The sequence below is a fragment of the Typopeltis vanoorti genome, chromosome 2 (genome assembly GCF_054136105.1).
Source record: "Typopeltis vanoorti isolate ZY-2024b chromosome 2, IOZ_Tvanoo_1.0, whole genome shotgun sequence".
Lineage (NCBI taxonomy): Eukaryota > Metazoa > Arthropoda > Arachnida > Uropygi > Thelyphonidae > Typopeltis > Typopeltis vanoorti.
This window is the reverse complement of record NC_143550.1, coordinates 76635803-76656706: the sequence shown is the minus strand read 5'-3', so window position 1 is coordinate 76656706 and position 20904 is coordinate 76635803. Positions and strand designations below refer to the sequence as shown.

Sequence of the window (20904 nt, the reverse complement as noted above, 5' to 3'; positions counted from 1 at the left end):
CCTCCCACCAAACACACACTAAGGGTACGTATCTGAAATTCGATGATGAACTCTTTAAAAACAAAGCCTTTATCATGCTATAAAAAATTAATAAGAAGGCAAGAAAACAAACACAATTTGGATAAAATTATTTCTGCATCCAAACAGACTCATTTTGTTCAGTTCTAAAATAGTAACTATTCATACAATTTTAGCATGCCTTACTTATGATAAACAGCACTGTTACTAAGCATAGGCAATGGAAATAAGCGGTCTAAAAAAATGGATTTCACTAAAAATCTGCACAAAATATTACTCTGCTTTCTCCTACAGCAACATATACAAGGGTGGTTTGAAAAGTTTGATAAATTTCCAATAAACGGCGACATATTTCGTTTATTCATACCAGTGTCGGCACGTATCATCTTTTTCATGACCCCTGGCAAAATTTTAGCCATGTGCGACGTGTAGTTCTCGTTTGGCAAACATTTAAAATGACCGTGTTCGCATTTTTCATAAAAATGGAGAAAAATGAGTTTCGTACAGTGATAAAACACTTTTATTTGAAGAAGTGGATGGCCGTGCAGATCAAAGTCAAGTTACATGCAGTTCATGGGAGGGGGGGCTGCACCAGCATTAAAGACTATTAATTTTTGGATAAATGAGTTTAAATGTGGTCGTAAGTCAATTGAAGATGAAGTGCGCTCTGGATGCCCCTGAGGTCACGAAGAAAATGACTGAAAATTCCGTGGTATCGTTATGGAAGACCACCAAGTGAAAGTGCGTGAGATTGTTGAGATTGTAGGCATCTCAACTGAACAGGCGTATAATATCCTGCACGAAAAATTGCACACGAAAAAGCTGTGTGCGCGATAGGTGCACGACTGCTGACTGTCAAAAACACATGCGAAGACATTTCAACATAGTGTTTGGCGATGTTTAATCGCAATTCGCAGGATTTTTTGTGAAGATTCATGACTGTAGACGAAACTCGGATCCACCACTACACACCTGACTCCAAGCAGCAGTCAAACAGTGGACAATGCCCGGTGAAAGAGCACCAAAAAAACGAAGACCGTTTTGTCAGCTGGGAAAGTGATGGCCACTGTTTTTTTGTGATTTGCAAGGAATTTTCATGATAGACTATTTGGAAAAGGATAAGACGATAGCGAGTCTATTATGCGTCATTGTTTGCCCGTTTAAAAGAAGAACTGAAGAAAAAATGGCAAAGATTGGCACACAAAAAAGTGCTCTTTCATCAAAGCAATGGCAAAACTACACGAATTGGTCCCACATTTACCATATTCTCAGACTTGGCTGCGTGTGACTTCTTCTTGTTCCCAAACTTCAATGATAGCACTACACAATAAGTTTACATTCTCATTATTAATCTCCTATCAACAATTCTCCTCCCAAATTAGTCTATCACTTGTCAGCACTCCAGCACTGTTGTATTTAACATTTTGTGGTCTATGTGGATTGATTTAGTCAATCCACATAGACCTTGATCTTCCTCTGGGGTCTCTTACATGCTATCATGGCATCAAACACCTGCTTTACTAACCTTTCTTCATCCATACGATTTAACCATACCAGACCACCTTAGATAAGCTCTGCTCACACATTCTTGAATGCTAACAATGTCAAGTTTTTTCCTAATATCTTCATTTTTTAACAAGCTTCTGCCATCGATGCCATTTAGAATCAAAATATCTGTTCACTTCCCTTGCTTAACAGTCTCATATCTGTAGTCTATTGTCTTTGATCAACTGTTTTATTACTAATCAAACTTTTAGATCAATAAGCAAAATTTTGGATGCTGTCTTTGATACTGCAAATTTAGCGTTCTGTCCACTTTTCTCTTATTCTATATAAATTTACTTCACCAGTGCATGTTTATGAAGAACAAACACAGTAACTACTTGTACACATTTTAGCAACATTTTTAATTTGTGTTACGGCCCCTTTCGCAGGTCCTGTCACTGACTTTGCACCATTTCTCCCAACCTATTCCATGAGTCTTCATAAAATCGATGCATTTAAATATCATTTCTTCTGTTGTATTGGTTTGTAAATTTCAGAGAGTAACATCTTCTTCAATAGAACTATTGTAGAAATAACAAACAAAAACTAATAAAATTGATAGGTTTGTAACGTTTGTCTCAGTAATGAGTACTCTTTATATTGTAAAGAGTACTCATCACATGACTGAAGTCTTAAAAATAAGTTCCTACTCAATATCCTCAGTCATATCATGAATTCTGCATGAAGCCATTATTTGAGAAAGAAATTTTATCAATTTGTTGATAGGATTTCTCATCAAAAATACACTGAACAACATCTTTGATGCATGGTTTTATGAGTTTCAGAAATTGTACATGCTTCACCTGTGAGTGCTATACAGTAGCTTACTTCGTAGGAAACCATTATTGCCCTTTTGTTATCTGACAACATTCGACATAAAATGTTTAGTTTTTGTCAAGAGACTCAAGTTTTCTTTCAAAAATTTTGAAATCTTTATTTTTATATTCTGAATGGTTCATTTCAAGATGTCTGCACAATTTAGCTGGTGCTAATGAACTATTTGATATGATCTTATTGCACAATATACATACCATCACAGGCCTTGGGATTTCCTGTGTTAGTGAATCTGAGTAATAAATAACTATAGTTATATTTATATTTTTCATGACTTAGCGATGTTTTAGTATTGGCAAACAACACTTCCCTCGATTCATCTGCTACACAAGTAATGATAGTGCCTTGATCTGTATTTGTCAGTATCTGATGTACCAGTCTCCTTGTCACTAGAAACACATGAACTGATTACTACATTTAAAAAAAAACTCCTTCTCTCAAACAATGATCCATGATATTTTAATTTGGGTATACACAATAGTAATATCATAACTTTATATGATGACCACTTTATTTTTATATCAAAGGTACATAAGACATCACAAAATGATTGCAGTGCAAAACACCGCCAATCTATGACTGATATTCCCACACTCATATGCACAGCACACCCCATCTCACTACAGATGATTTTGTCAGGAGATATAACTCAAGTAGTGGTGGGAGAATCAAATGCAAGTATTCGATTTTAAACTATTAATTAGAGCTCAAAACCTAATCTTATTGCAGAACACAAGTTGGGAACCACTGCTATATATAGTTGTAGCATTTTCAGCAGCTTTTCTCTTGGCACTTTAGCATGCCTTTTCTGGATTCACAAAACTTAAATACAGATCCTTGTTATATTCCCATGATTTCTTGACCATTTGTCATAAAGTAAAAATCTGATCCTGATAACCCTATTTGTCTGAACTTTTTTTTTTTTACCCATGTTTTTTCTTAAGATTGTGCTCAAGTATACTTGCATATATCTTACCTGTAACATTCAGTAGGAAAATTCCTCTAATTCATACATTGTCTTATTTCCCTTTTTCTAAATCGACATTATGAGAGATCTGATTTTACAGAATTCAATCTTCCACATTTTGATAGCTTTCTATACCTCAAATTTTGATATTTATATCTGATTGTAATCTTTCAAAGCAATTACTTCTGACATCGGCACGCATCTTTATGTTAGAACATGGCATCTATAATTGCTAATCCATAGCCTGAATAAAAATCCAACAGACACCATTATTAACTTTGGATTTTGATCCAAATCTCCCTGAAACATTTCTCTATGTCTGGATATTCATTTCTTACTCTATCATTCAGATCTCTAACAAGAACCAACTTTTCCTTTTTCTTCATGTTACCTGTCTTCTCTAATGACTTGAAATATTCTTCAACTTCTTCATTAGGGCACAAATTTGTCCACATAACTCTAAAAAAAAAAAAATTGTTTAAAGCAATTTCTCCCATGTAAGTTTTTTTTTTTTTCCTTCAATAAAGGTAGAAAATCTCATTTACACTTGCTTATATAATTCCATTCAAATCTCATCAAAAATATCAACTTATGTCTGTATATGAAAATATGTCATGTGTCAAAAAATCTGTGTTACAATGAAGTTTTTTATATTCTATAATTCCCACAACTCCTCAGCATGTCAGGTGATCAGCTATATCATAAGTGATATTAATTTTAACCTATAAAATATGTTTATTCTTATATTACTCTAAGTTATTTAATTAAGAACATGAATATTTTTGTTTATAAAAGCAAATTTCAAATCAAATAAATTACGCAACAAAACAATAGGTGTTGCAACATCTCTTCATTGCCATGTTATAATAAATGTCTTTTGTTTGATGTCTGAGAATAGCACAAAACTTCAAAATGACAGACAACTAAGACAATAAATGTTTTAATGACAATTACAAAGCCACATAACAGAACCTGTCAAATAACATCTAAACTGATAGAACTTGGAAAAAACAGTGGGATTTCTGTTCCACTATAAGTTCCTGATCTCTTTATAAAATGAGCCAATCATCTCATTCAAGTAAATGTTTTCATAACAAATAGACAACCTTAAAATAGACCAAATGCTTGTGAATATTCAGAATTATATATATCATTCATGCAAGAAAAAAAAAAAAAAAAAGGAATAAGGGTAGTCTCAAACAGCAAATCAAACTACATTAATTATTTTGCACATGAATCACTAGTGTGAACAACATGGAGAGAAGACACTTCTGGTAGGTGCCTGTAAGCAATAGGAACAAAAAGTTGTTTTCCCTTTGTTATGTTCCTTTTCAGCTCACAGATAATACTGAAAAAAACATAACAAGCAATTCATTACCCACTGCACTGTGGAATAACAAACCAAACAATATCCTCACAGAATAAATAACATTCTAGACCAACAAATAGCCATCTTTTATATTCATGAGTTTGCACCCATTACTATCCCAAATGATGTGTGTAACATTACAAATACAAAAAATATTACTCCTACCATCTGGATGACACCATATTGTTTCAGACTGTAAGCATTTTAATTTATCCCTCAGCTCTTGTATGTTTCTGCTGATATACCACAGAAATGTGTATTGCATATTTTATAAATAATAGGTCTAGTAACAGCTTAAGTAGGCTACAATGGCTAACAGAAAATTAACTTCTACAAGAAAACAAACTACTTTAGTACAGAACTAACCATTATGCAAAGATGATGGTTGCATTTGCACACAAATATAAAAGTGCATGAGCAGTAATTTCATCGTGTACCTAGGAAATAAAAACATCTGAATAATACTTACAAAATGAATTATCTTCTAGCTCTTCTAATGAAGCATCTGATGCTTGGGCAGTAGATACATTCTTTTCACCTTTCATTGCCTGAAAATTATTTTAAACATTCAAAAACATATTTCTCTCTTAAAGTTTATAAAACTGAAATGACAGTTACAAAAATAAGAAGCTAATACAGACTTTTTAATGCGAATGGAATGGATTCCATTGTTATTATTGATCATTCGAGAAAAAAAAAAAATCTGATATGTTGCTATTATCAAATATATGTTTCACCATTATATTTTAGGCACTGATTAATAATTCCAGCCTTCACATGCAGAAGAATATGCTGCATCTTTTGAATATTCTGACACTTTTGCATACACTGCTCAGAAAGAAGTCAATGGACATCCCACATGGACAAGGTGCATCGTGCCATGTAACGAGTCTCGGGTTTGTAGCTGGTATAAATTAAAGGGATATGATGTTCCAAAGTCAGTTGAAATGGCTGCAAAAAGGAGCTGACTGAGTTTGAAAGAGGTCGTAGGATAGGACACATGTTGCAGGCCTGTCTGTTTGGCAAATTACTGACAAATTGGTCCAATGCAGGTCAATAATCAGTGACACCATGCTGACATGGAAGCACAGGGATTAAACTGCAAATACTACCTGCAATGGATGACCTACCACCGAATGTGCTGCAAAGGATAACATGTAAAAAACTGTTCATTCGCCAGCTGACATGTTGAATGTGGAGTTCCGGACATTGACTGGAACATGAATCTGCACAAAAACATTAAGAACTGGGGCTCACAACATGGGTTTCCATGACAGGACTTCAATATGCAAGCCCCACATTACCTATACCAAAATGCAGCATCGTCTTAAGTGGTGCAAAGAGCATGAACAGTGGAAGCTTGGAAAGTTGTGTCATGGTGCGACAAATTGCACTACACCCTCTGCCGAGCAGATGGATGGATGCAGATTTTGCAGATGCCCAGTGACCGTCTCTTACCAGATTACATAACCCAACTATGAAATTCTGAGGTAACTGTGTGATGGTATGGTCCGGTGTTTTCTGGTTTAGTCTTGGAACTCTGTGGGGATATGAACACTGAACTCTGAGATGTATCTAAACATTCTGGACAATGCTAATTCTTCCTACCTTTGTTGTGTTTCTATGGAAATGACCATTATCTCTTTCAGAAAGACAATACACTATGTCCTAAGGCTGCTGCTATACTGCGTGGTTTGTCAACATGAAAATCGCCACACTTGACTGGCCTCCAGAGAGTACTGATCTCAATCCTATTGAACATCTGTGGGATAAACTGGAGCATCAAGTGAGGTCAAGGGATGTCCAGCCCAAAAACAGTCCTGGACCTACTTACATGCCAACAGAAAGAAGAATGCTCAAAATTCTACTCATCACTTTTGTTTGTTTGCTTGCTTGTGGAAAGTAAGCCCCATAGGATTGCTGCAGTCATCCCAGCAAAAGATCTACATTTTATTAAGTGGGCACATAGCTGTTTGTTCCTCATACTATGGTGTCCGTTGACTTCTTTTCAAGCAGTGTACGCAGGCACAGTGGCTGTTGTAATGCATGTGGGTTAGATGCAGCAGCAAATCATATTATACAGTTCGTTGTGCTTGTTAAGTGCATATCTGTTTTATTTATATTTTGCTTGGATTTCTAAGAATTTTCTTTTATTCACTGATGATTAGTATATACTTTACATAAATAATTTCTGATCATCATCATCCACTTTTTCATGAATTCCACATTCATTACATTTTTTTTTTTTTTAGTCAGCTCTTATCTTGCATATGCTAATATTTTGTTGGAGATCAATGGACTCAATCCACTTCTTATGCTACATAGGAGGGGTCATTTTTATTCAGGAATATGTGAATTTTCACTCATTACATCTCTTCTTTCCAAAGAGTGGAATGAAGATGTTCCTATAGCATGAAAAACATTCCATCCCCAAGACAATGCACTGCAGAAGTAAAGGGGGAGAAAGGGTAGTTTTATTGTATAACTAAATACAGTGTACAATATTCAGCGACAATTAGTGTAGAGACAACTGGAATGACCTTAAGATAGTTCACAAATGCTAATTTTACAAATAAAATTCTACCAAAAAAAAAGTAGCAACATGCCGTATAAATTTTGTAAAAATTTTATGTCAGCAGCATCCCAATGTGCAGATGCTGCTGGCATAAACATGTTAAAATACAGATGCATAACTTATTTGCAAGAGAGGTATTTATGAAAATTATAGACCAATCAAAGTTGTAGAGATATGTATGCAAATTATAGACCAATCAGTATCTCAGGTGTGGTGGGTAAAAGTACTAGAACAACTGGTAAAAAGAGAATTCAAGAATGGTAGATAAAAATATGATACTGTATGAGGGTCAAAATGGCTTTGTGAGGTGTCGGCCATACCTTAGTAATTTACTAACATTTTATAAGAATAACAGATGAGTTGGATAAAGGAAATGGCTACACCACGATTTTGCAAAGGCATTTGAAAAATACCAGATGGAACTCTGTTACACAAATTAGAACAAAATGGGGATGGATATGACACTGGTTAAGTGGATAAAGTGATAAATGGAAGGGCAGAAATGAGGCAAAAACAGGTGACTAGTGGTGTGCCGCAAGTTTCAGTGCTGGGACTATTGCTGTTTAATTCGTACATAAATGATATAGGAAATAACTTGAAAGGAAATATTCAGTTGTTTGCAGATGATGCAAAATTAAGTATAATAATAGTTAATCAAGGTGATGTGAAGAGCTTGCAGGATGATTTAAATAGGCAGTCAATATGAGCAAAAGATAATGGGCATCATTTTAATGTGGAGAAATGTATAGTTATGCATTTTGGGAAAAATAGATTACAAGCTGTCATACTGATGGCACTGTACTCCAGGAAATAGATGAAGCTAGGGGGGGGGTAGACAAAGTTAAAGTTGAAAGGACATATTGCTAAGGTAGCCCATAAGATCACTTGGCTATAGAAGAACACATTGACAAGTAGAGATAAGGAAGTTGCCATTCCTCTTTATAAGGCCTTAATATGCCCACATCTGGATGACTGTGCTCAAGTCTGGTTCCCTATGTTTCTTGGGGAAGAGGAAGTGGTGGAGAGGATTCAGAGATGAGTGACCAAGATGATTAGTGGCATGTGGAATGTTACCTATGAGGAGAGATTGAGAGCATGTGGATTGCAAAAGTTGGTTGATAGGAGAAAAAGAAGGGATATGATAGAAAAGTTTAAGTTGCTTAAAGAGTTTTATAGGCTAGATGCAGGGGAAAATGTTTCAGCACTTGGCTAGAGGGACTAGAAAAGGGGTCATCGCTGGAAGTTGTGGTTAGTAGGGGTGTGAGGAATAGATTTCTTGCTTGGAGAGTTGTGAATGAATGGAATGGGTTGCTAGAATCAGCTGTGAGTACTATGTCTGTTAATGGTTCAAGGAGAGGTATGACAGATTGAGTCTCCCACAATGAGTCTTCGGACTTCATGGAGATGCTTGTATAATAATAATAACTCTGAAATATCAATATTTTGTTATGATTTAATTTGTAAATAATGTACATGTGTGCACAATGATCAGTATTATATACAGAAAATACTCTTGACATCATAAATAGAAGTATAGTTAGAACTATACTTCTTCTATAGTATATAACACAGAAACTAAATAACATTTAGTTATAAGTTTCAAAATGAGTTTATTGAAGCAAGGATGTCAAACCTACAGTACATGTTGATTTCTATATGGTCCTTGAAAATACAATGAGAAATCAGTTTATAAAAACACTGATTTATGTAGCATCAAATCATTAAAAACAGTGGATGTATGAATGCAAAACATTCATACATCCACTGCCATGAGCTTAAACACTCATTATTTCACTACTGAAATATTCATTTTCAATGCTAAAGTTCCTTAGTTCATATTTCTTGATAAACTTCTTCAGTTCTTATTTCTCTTCTATTGTATGTAAACATTTTCTCATATGGAATTGAATAAATTCTATAGCTATAAACAAGATACCAGGAAATCATCTTCACTATTTATTTTGAGATGGTATACCAGCTTTGAAACATGAGTTTAAAAAAGAAAGAAAAAAAAAAAGTGTTTTAAGTCAAGAATATTTCGCGTATTCCCCCCCCCATATGTTTGTGAATTTTACTACCAGCTGTCTTCAACCCAGTGAAAAACTACTAAAAAACAATTTGAGACCTTTCTCAAAGTTTTTGTAATGGTGTGAATAAAACTTTTCATTCATAAAAGAATGTCCCCCCCCCCAAAAAGTTATCTTATAAATTCACTAAAAAAACTATGGATAGGGTCATGTATGCTGGTGTCTCCAGGGTAATCTAGCACTGGCTACACCTTTTTCACCAATTTGGAACATCAATGGCATAACCTTTGAACCCTTTTCAATTGAAATCCTGCTCTAATGTCCAAAAAAGGTTGGACATCATTACTGTAAAGTATACTACATAAAAAATAAATGCACAACTAGATATTCCACATTACTGCAAGATAAATACAGAGCACAGTTTTAAATACCACAATGGTAAATGATTTGAAAATTTTCAGGATACTGTTTTTTCAAATGATATCTTCTTTAGAAATTCAAGAATTTTCACCAAAAGCAGTTCTGAAGATAAAATGATGGCAAAAGCTTTTTTGGAGAATAAAATTATTATTAATTATATGAAGAGCCAAAGGCTTCAATTCAGTGACATATAAACTTATTTAAGTTAAGAGATGTTACATCCCATGTCGTTTCATAGCCGAATAAGAAACTCAAAGAGTTTCATGCCAAATATAGTAAATATATAAAGTTCGGCAAGTCCAAGCGTAAGCAAATACCTGGATAGTGTTACAACTGACCCTTTAGGGAGTGCAACACTGAGGCAACTCATGGTAAGGGTGGAGCAAGCTCCGATCACTATTCTTGATATTTCCCCATAATGTGAAACCCAGCTCCTAGCAGCTGTATTACTGTTCGACATTATGAGTGAGAGAAGGCCACTACCCAGACCGGTTTCAACCTTTATTGAGGTCTCATCAGCGACACCTTCTTGGCAATTCTCATAGTAGGGTATATGTAAGTTCTGTTTGCTACAAACTTGGTATTTCTAGGTCTACCTACTCACTGATGAGATCTCAATAAAGGTTGAAACCGGTCTGAGTAGTGACCTTCTCTCACTCATAATGTAGAACAGTAATACAGCTCCTAGGAGCTGGGTTTCACATTATGGGGAAATATCAAGAATAGTGATCAGAGCTTGCTCCACCCTTACCATGAGTTGCCTCAGTGTTGCACTCCCTAAAGGGTCAGTTGTAACACTATCCAGGTATTTGCTTACGCTAGGACTTGCCGAACTTTATATATTTACTATATTCGGCATGAAACTCTTTGAGTTTCTTATTCGGCTATGAAACAATATAGGATGTAACATCCCTTAACTTAAATAAATTATTATTATTATTTGTCAATAAACTCATGTTTCAAAGCTGGTATACCATCTCAAAATAAATAGTGAAGATGATTTCCTGATATCCTGTTTGTAGTTATAGAATTTATTCAATTCCATATGAGAAAATGTTTACATACAATAGAAGAGAAATAACTAAAGAAGTTTATCAAGAAATATGAACTAAGGCACAATCATTTTGTTCAAAATTAGTCTGGATAATAAGAACTAAATATTCTGAAGGATTAGAATGTCATTAAAATATTTTCCTTATTTATACACAAAGTGTATTGCAAAAATGTATGTTGAACATTTCATTTTCTATCCCACCTTCTGAAGGTTTTCTTTCTGCATCAATTTTTTCAAAAAATTTCAGGTTTTGGTTTTAACAAAAGAAGAAGAGCTTCATAACATTTAATCATTCCCGGTCTACTAAAGAGAACTAGGAGGAATACCATGTCATTATACATACAACCATTTAAATGGCTTCTCATTAAAATTCAAGAGTAATACAGGGTGTTCGGGATAAATTTGACATATTTATAATTAATTATATTTTTCCGTAAGTTACATGTATTAACACACACTTCTCTTCATTTAAAAGTTTGGACCCTTCTTCATTCATATACAAGATGTCAGAAAGGATGGATAGCTGGAACCCACCTGAATCATGGAAGAGAATAACTTGTATCATGATGATTCGTGCCCGCCATCAAAATAAGGATATTACAACTGCTGCCCAATGCTCCCTGAATACAGTAAAAACAATCAGGCATGAACTAGACTTGCAATGGTGACTACGAGGATGTAGCAAGAAGAAAGATCCCTAGCAGACGATCTGATTGCGTTCGTACAGCAGAATTCCTCGCAAATCTGCAGGAACAGGTGTTGAAGAACCCTGGCATTGGAATTCGGGCTTTGTTCGTGGAGTTGCTAACTGTAGTCAAGCCCTGGATAACAAGGGTAGCCAATGGTAGGCCGTATGTATGGCAGCAGGATTCGGCCCCTTGCCACACCTCTGGGAAAAGTCAAAAATGGTTGTCTGAAAATTTCTACGACTTCACCAGTCCAAATGTTTGGCCTCCAAACTCCCCAGACCTTAACCCCATGGATTATTTTGTATGGGGCGCAGTTGAAAAAGACACCAATCGCACTTCCAGTAATACAAAAGCCCAGTTAATGGATAAAATTAAAACAGTTTTTGCGGGCCTTCCCAGGGAGACTGTAGCATCAGCTTGTTCGAGGTTCCGAAGCAGAATTGAAGCTGTGATCGATGCTAATGGTGGTTATTTTGAGTAAATCTTGTTGATAGTATTGTAATTAACTCTGCCTGTAATGTTTTTTTGTCAATTCATTAAATTTAATAGATACAAAGAAGATTTTCTATTTCCTTACGAAACTGTCAAATTTATCCCGAACACCCTGTATAGTTATGGATATAAATTTTATACATATATATATTTTATATATAATAAAGTTTCATACTTCTCTGTATTTCTGGAGATACAATTTTAATGGTTCTACATAGTTGTCAAACCCTAATGTGGACATGGCAAAAAGGATATCTTCACCATTGATGGTTTTTCTTTTTTCTTGATGACAACGATCACTTGCTCTAGTGTAAAGTTAGGAAAAGTACAGCAAAGTCCATTCAAATTTTCAAATTGGGAAAAAAAAAAAAAAAAAAAAAATTATATATATATATATACTCATATATAATCTTTCAATAATGCTCTATTACAAAAACTTTACTAGCAATGAAGTTAATCAATCATTAACAGATGATTTTTAAGAATTTATATATATCTGATGAAGCAACTTGCCTTTGAATCGATTTTCAACAGACTGCTCAAACAGTGGAAACTAATAATGACAAGGCAGAAAATCAAATCCCAATGATACACTGCTATATAATTGCTAAAAAGACATATTTGGGGAACAGTGATCAGTGGAAGAATGGTGTAGCTATAGCATTCAACACTAAACATAAACTTCTTGAATGGCAGCTGACTTCAAGAAGAGTGGTAGGGACATATTACAAAATGGAAAACTGAACAATCAAATATATATATGTCTGCTGTTGCATAGGATCTTCTATAAAGATGAAAGTAGAGAAGTTTGTCTTGCATCATGAGAGAGGACAACAGATATTAGAAATAATAAACCTGGTTATAATTAGAGATCTTAGAGTAAAAATGAATGCCAGATATACAAAAATGTTTTTGGGAAAAGGACAATGTTAAAAATAATAATAGTAAGTAGCTGATGATATTCTGTTAAGGACTACTAATTCCTGATATAATGAAAATCTTAATGACTATATATTGTGGATGGTGATGTCCTGTATGCAATACAAGTATGCAGGACATTTGATATAAAAAGGGATGGCCATTTAATTTTGAGAAGCATAAAATAAAGTAGAAAAATATGTAAAAACATTGTATAAAAGAATCAAAGTTGAGTCAGCTTTCGGAGATGAAATGCAAACTCATACATACAAATATTACTGGAGGAAAAAATTGAAGAGAGTTGAAATAAAATAACAAAACCTTATGCCAGTGGCAAAATCTGAATAAAAATTGAATGATTCAGCAAGGAAGGCATATGGAGATGTCAGTCAAAAAGATAGGAACATCAGAACTTCACAGTGGATTCAAAAAGATAGAGGCAATCATGAAAAAGAAGAAAACAAACTGAAAGTTCCTGGGAAGTAAGTCAGCAGATGCTCTGAAAAATACAGGGAAAATGTATCAAAAGCTAAATTATGTGTAAAAATAGGTAAATGAAAGTTGTGGGAAGAAAGATGATATCTACAATGAAGTGAGCAAAATGTTCTGGTGGTTATTGAAAAACAGAAATGAAGGAAAGAGTACTGTAAAAGGAATCACAGTTAACTTGAAAATTGAAAGAGATGGATATTCTGGATTTTTGGAGTAATTACTCTACAAGAATTATAAATGAAACAAGCATTGACAGGACTGTAATAAAAAATATTCAAGAAGAATACAATCAAGAGTACACATTAAGACTTCATATACAAAGAGCCATTAGAAACCTGAAACTGAAAAGAAGTTGTAGATGTCATCATTCAGCATAAAGCTATGCAAATATTCACATGGAGAGAAAAAAGAAATAGAAAAGCCTCACTAATTATGTTAGTGTTGATAGTGATATTTTCATGGAGGTAGTAGACACAAAGAGATGTATACAGGGGAGTTGAAATAGGAAGCAACCAACATTTAATTTTGAGCAGATAAATTTTAATTTTGTATTGTAAAGAAAAATATATACAAAGTTGAGTAACTTTCAAAAGTGAAATATACTCAAATACAAATATTATTCAAGAAAAATGGAAGCGCTTGAAAACAAGAACCCTGTAGACTCAGTGGTAGATGCTGAAGAAAACAGTGACTGATGCAGCCAGACAATCTCATGAAGTTGTCTGCAAAAATAAAAAAAAATCAGAATGCCATAGTGGACTTGGAGAAGGAAAAAGAACATGGAAAACAGGCAAGAGTATGCTAAAAGCAACCATAGATAATAAAGGTGAGATGAAAACTGAGGTAAGGATATCCTAGATGTTTGAAAAAATTAGTTTGAAAGACTTAATTAAAACAAGTGACACTGATAGTGGTAGAAAACATTCAACAGGAATGCAGTCAGGAGTACCTAACAATACTTCAGATAAAAAATGACATCAAACAACTGAAATGTGGAAAGCAGCTGGAGTAGATGATATTTGGCTAGAAATGATTAAATATTATTTGGAGAAGTTATAAAAGTTTTAACAAACAAATATTTAGGCTTAGGTGATGGTTTATGCTCAGAGCATAAATGATTTCTCTCAGAGCATAAATAATTAAACACAGCTTAATAGATCCTTATTTTGTCTCAGTCACAGAGACATAATCAAGTATACAATCTTAAAATTGTAAACGCACACACAAAAGAATAAATTAGACTGGAATCCTAAAATCCAACTAGGTGCTTAAGAAATGATGTGCCCTCTATTTGGCCACATGGCTCAGACACAGACTCTTTCCTCCACCTCAACAGCCATCATCCCAGAATCCAGTTCAGTTCACTACAGAAACAGAAAACAAAAATATACTGACTTTTCTAGACACTGTAATCACACATCTTCCCAATGGTAATCTTTCCATCTTTGTTTATAGAAAAACATCCCCCACCCAAAGGTAGATATGGAGATGCCCCCTCCCGACCGACAAAATATGGTCATATTAAAATCCTAGTCAATAGTCCTCCAACTAGACCTCCCTTACAGCTGAACTCTCCCTTTATTCACTAGACCTCCAAGTCCAATGGCTACAATGCCAAAAAGATAAACAAAATATTTCTTTCCATCTACTCACTTCCTTCTCAATATACTGATTACAGTAATGCTATTACTATTCCTCATATGTGGATTACGTGAAAAAATAACCAGTACTTTAAAAAACAATCTCTGCACTGCTTTCAAGCCTCACCTGAAGATGGCTGTTGTGTACAGCAGATTTTGGAATACCCCGATTCATCTTCAATCAATCTCACGGATGATTTCTGGTTTTCTTTGATGAAATCATGCACTTTTTGGATGTTAACTTCGCTCAGTCCAGTTTTTGGACGACCTGGCCTTCTGTCGTCCTCAAGCATCTCGCAACCACTTTGAAATTTCTTAAACCACTCATAAACTTGAGTATGGAATAAGCATTCATCACCATATGCTTTTTGAAGCATTTGATGCGTTTAGGTAAAACGTTTACCAAGTTTAACACAAAAGTCAATCGCAGCTCTGTTTGAAACTCATTTTCCAACTGTTTGTCAAAACACAGTCACTCTTAGTATTATAACTTAGCTTCTAATGAAGCAAATGTCATAAACAATTGATACAACGCTAATGAAAGTTGCCACTTTCGACAACAAAAAGATAAGACAGGTGGCACCACTAGTTTCTTCTATTTTCGAAAAGTTCGGCTTCTTTTTGGACAGAGGGTGTATGTATATATCTTCTTCTTTTTTTTTTTTTTTTTTTTTTTTTCCCCTTCCAGAATCAGCAAAACAATAATATTACTCCTTTTGGGAAGGGGGCATTAAAAAGGCCCATGACTTGAAGTGATTTGCTAATTACTTCAATTATATTTGATTTTCTATAATGAAGGAATCTGATGTCATTTTTGGGGGGGGGGGGATTCTATTTCTTATTATACCTATATAGATTAAGTTACATGTGCGAAAATCTGATCCTGACAACCTGTGTTTCACCTGAATCCAGTTTCACAATTTTTCTCAGCCTCTTTTCAAGTATGCTTGCATAAATCTTACCTGGAACACTTAGTAGAGAAATTCCTCAGTAATTCTCACATTCAGCTTATTCCCCTTTTTTATAGATGGGAACTATGAGGGCTCTACATAGTCCAATAATCTGGAATTTGACCTTCTGACCAGGCCTCTGAAATATATAGTGTAGCCACTGCGAAACTTTTATACCTCCTATTTGAACATTTCTGGTCGAATATCATTTACTCCAGCTCCTTTTCAAGTTTTGACAGCATTTTCTATCTCAAGTAATGATTTGCACCCTCTTTCACTTCTGAAATTTGCTACTACAGTTCTACTATGCTGCTTGTTTCATTTGTCTTTCGAAATAATTGCTCCAAATGTCTGAATATCATTAGCTTCAGTTTTCATATCACCTTTATCATCTTTGATTCCTTTAACAGTATTCTTTCCTCTATTTCTAAGCTTTTCAATAGCCTTGAAAATTTTTGCCATCTTCCTGATATTTATCTTCTATATCCTTACCAAAGTCTTCCCATGACTTTTGTTTAGCTACTTTCCCATGCAGCTTAGCTCTCTTACATTTTTTTCTGTATTCTTTTAGGGCACCTGCTGACTTACTTGCTAAGAACCTTCAGTATGCTTTCTTCTTTTCCAAGGCTTCTTCCCGAGCTTCGTGTCTGCCATGATGTTATTTTTCTATCCTTGCAGACAACTTCACCATATGCCTCCTTTCTGAATCAATGTTTTCTTAAGAGTTTGCCACTGAGACTCCAAGGTTTGGTTCTAGTTTTCAAACTGTAGACCCAGCTATACAAACTTCAATGTTTGTATAGCTGGGTCTACAGTTTACTCATAAAAACTGCTCAACTTTATAATTCTTTTTAGAACTTTTTTTACATACTGTTCTTTTCAATCTAACATTCAGCCTTATCCTACTTAAAACTAAATGATGGTCACTTCTGACTTCAAATACTCTATACACTCTTATCCTGAACCAGTATGAGGATATCACTATCTAGAATCCACAGTCAATGACACTTTTCTTATTGTGTCTTTGCCCCACGTGAACTTGTACACATCTTTATGTAAGAACATGGAGTTACTAATGACCAGTCCATAACCTGAGCTGAAATCCAGCAGATATTGACCATTATTATTAGTCTCCCCCTTTTCTCCAAATTTTCCCAAAACATTTCTATGTGCTTGGTGGGATTCACTTCAAAACTGTGCTGTTTAGATCCCTCAACAAGCACCATATTTCCATTTTCTTCATGTCAGTTGGCCACTCTAGAGAACCTTTTGTGAGACCATAGCACAAATAATTTCCAGTGTCCATAACTCCATTTTGAAGTCAGCCCACATAACTCTAGACACTGCCTTCCAATCAAAAAATTTATCTTCATCTTTCATGTTGAATGCTATTGCTACTCCTTCCTTTCCTTAATCATCATTGCCTGAATATATTGTATACTTATTATTTAGTATAGATGAAGCCCTTTGGTTGGAAACATCTGCGTTCCATTCCCATCTGTGACGTGAGGAACCTTTATCTGGTCTCTTTCAGTGAAAGGTGAATTAGCCGGTCTACAGAGGTAGGAGTTTTTTTTTCCACCCGGAAACTCTGTTTTTCATCCCCCAGAACAGGCAAACAACTGGCCCTGTGAACACACACATCTACAGATCTCTGTAGATGTGTGTCTAAGACACTCTGGGAGGCATAGGGCTAACCAGCTTATCCTTGAATTGCAGTTGCAAAATCAAGAACAGTTGGAGGGCCGTGGGCACTTAAGTGCCTGTTAGAACCATTGATGACATGACTTATTTAGTAAGATTTCACCTGTTTGTCTTCTTTGTTTCAGTGATGCCAATTATGTACATGTGATATTTTCTAGTTATTTTGCAAGTTCGATTTCCTGTCCATTAATACTCCTTATGTTGATGGTTCCTATCTTCAGTACTTCTGAAGATAGAAACAGGGGTCTATATTTAAGTTTTGTAGATAGCCATATGACAATGTGCCAAGAGAAAAGCTGTTCAAATTGTTATATGGTGTAAATGTGACATTATATTGAGCAATGCATATAGTCTATATCTGAGTTTTTCTTGCATAATGAAACCTGTCGGAATATCCATTATTATGGAATTGCACATGTACCACAGTAAAAAATTGATTTATTATATAGATATTTCATCTTACTTATTGTAAGATATCAGTGTGGACAGAGAACAATAATAAAAATTTAAATAAAAAAAAAAACAGTGGCAAACATGCATTAGATCGGAATCCATCTACATAGACATGTGTACATTGGTCACAAACTATTGGGCTGAAAATAAAATAAAATTGGCTAATTTTGAGTTAAAAACAACAACTGAGAATACAATTATTTAATACAGTTAAGGATAACAATTTTCCATATTAGGAATGATGAGGCAATATGATTGAGGTTAAGTCAATGAAGTACGGCTTTAGCACTTTCCTTGTATAAACCTGCATATTTACACATGGATCTATGTAATAGTTTGGCATTTTCCCCACTGGATCCTGTGGCTGGTGTTTTGAATCCCATGTTGCGCTAGGCCAGATTTGTGAGTTTTGATAACTTGAATGTGGTCTTGATGTTCAGAGATGCATTTATTCATAGATTTTCTTGTTTGTCTGTAGTAAGACAAGTTGCATGAGCATGGTACGTTGTCACCAGGTAGCATAAATGGTGACAGTTTGTCTTTTGGAAAAGGCACCAGATGACGAATTTGGTTCATGGATTTTTAAGGAGTGATGAGTTCTTTTCTCATAATTTTTGCCACCCATTCAGAGATACCTTTAATATATGGTACAAGAGTCCTGTGAACACTTGTCTAGGTTGCTGTATAGGAGAGTTGTTAATTATTTTCTGTGTTATTCTTGACTTGAATCCATTTAGCAGGGCTGTTGGCTTGATAGTTCCAATTCTTGCTTAACAGACCATTTGGAAGAACAAATCTTGTGTGTTCAAGAAACTAGGAACTTAATGATGTCATATTTTTGAGATGGATAGTGGGATCACGTATTGTGGATATAGTGACCTGTAAAAGTTGGTTTTTGGTAGACCAATGTGGAAATGGATGCCACTTGTTTCTATGATTCTTTTTCTAGCATGAACTTAATACAAGGATGTAGGATGTTGATATTTTGTAGAAATGAATAGAGTTCTGGTTCTGTGTGACTCCAGACAAATGAGGTAACCAGATGAGATTGTAAATTTGAATAAGTCCATGTCTGATGGAAAAATTTTGGACTAGAATTTTTATTGTCTCATTGTGAGGGATATTTGTGAAGAGAGAGACAATGTCAAAGCTCAACATCATGCCTGTGAAAGTCATTTTTATTGTCTTTTATTCTTGTAAAAATTCTGTGGAATTTTTTATTGATGAAGCTGAGTGGCCAATGAAGGGGGGGGGGCAGAGAAGGTTAGACAGAAATCTTGAAATTTCATATGTAGGGCCTCCTATAAACATTCACATGGAGAGAAAGACAATAGTATACAGCAGATTTGAAATAAGTGATTACTATGTGTTTTGAGCATGATAAAAATCATATTGAACTTTTAAATTGAATTTTTTAAAGTCATAAACTTTTAAAAAGATCAAAGTGGAGCAGAATTCAGAGGTGAATTGTATATTCAAATATACAAATGTCATTCAAGAAAAAATGAAGGAGTCTTAAAACAAGAACCAAACTCTAGAGATTCACTGGCAGACACTGAAGAAAACATTCATGATGCAGCCAGAGGCATGTGATAAAATTGTCTGTGAGGATATAAAAATCAAAACTCCACAGCAGGTTTCAAATTAAAGAAGCAGTCATAGTCATGGAAAAGAATAAAGCATGCTGAAAGTTCATGGCAAGTAAGACAGCATGTGTCCTGAGAGAATACAGAAATAAATTTAAGATAGTGAAGTAATGTCTAAAAGCAGCTAAACAAAACCATGGGAAGAATTCAGTAAGAATATAGAAGATAAATATTAGAACAGTGGGCAAAATGTTCTGGAAACCACTGAAAAAGCTTCAAAATAGAGATAAGAGTACATTAAAAGAAAATCCAAGATTATAAGAGTGACATTAAAATGAAGATAAAAAGATTCCAGATATCAGTAGCAATTGCTTTGAAAGACTTAAAAAAAGCAACAGGACAGAAAAAGCCATCAAAAACCTGAAAGTGGGAAGGCAGCTGGAGTAAACAATATTCAGTCAGAAAGGATCAAATAAAAGTATAAAAGTTTAATACATCATATTTTCTACACTGCATAATTCAGAAGGCCTTATCAAGGTCAAATTCTGGATGATTGGAGTAGAGTTCTCATGCTACCAATCTATAAAAAGAGGAAATACAACTAATGCAAGCTGGGTTCAGGCCAAATAGAGGTTTCACTTTAAAACAAACAGTTGAGAATTCATGGGAATAGAACAAAGGATCTGTATTTAAGTTTTATAGATATCATAGATCTTAACAAGGTATCAAGATGCAACAGTACAATTATGTGGTGTAAACAGGTCCTTACACACTAAGCAATATGTAGTCTATATTTAAGTTGCAAGCCAGCAGTTACAACTGAAGGAGATCAGCAAGATAATTTGATATAAAATCAAGTAAAAAACAATGATGCAAATTATCTCTACTCTTACTCATCATCTATACAGACCACATTATCATTGAAGGTAAGGGGCATTAAATTTAATATAAAAAATAAAGATGTTAATATCAGCTCTTTCTTTTATGCAAATATTATACTTCTAAATAAATCTAGTACCAGTCTGCTGTAACAAATTTTGCATGAATATTAAAGATAAAAAGATGACCAAGAAAACAAACAGTAGCACAGAAAATAGACTGTCAGCTTCATCCTGAATGGAGAACCTATAGAACAATTTCAACTATTTTGATACAACTGTTAGTGAAGCTG

The 20904-nt window shown here is 34.6% G+C and overlaps 1 protein-coding gene across 4 annotated transcripts in view; it reads right to left on the bottom strand.

Moving 5' to 3' along the window:
• Positions 1–20904, bottom strand: part of Nf-YB (nuclear factor Y-box B) — a 137127-nt gene that overhangs the window by 55900 nt on the left and 60323 nt on the right. For all 4 annotated transcript variants that reach the window (XM_090406132.1, XM_090406160.1, XM_090406141.1 and 1 more), the window contains exons 6-7: positions 12166–12295; positions 5203–5281 (exon numbers count right to left, since the gene is read on the bottom strand). In XM_090406132.1, the coding sequence (XP_090262258.1) occupies positions 5203–5281; positions 12166–12295 (209 nt within the window). The remainder of the gene's footprint in view (positions 1–5202; positions 5282–12165; positions 12296–20904) is intronic.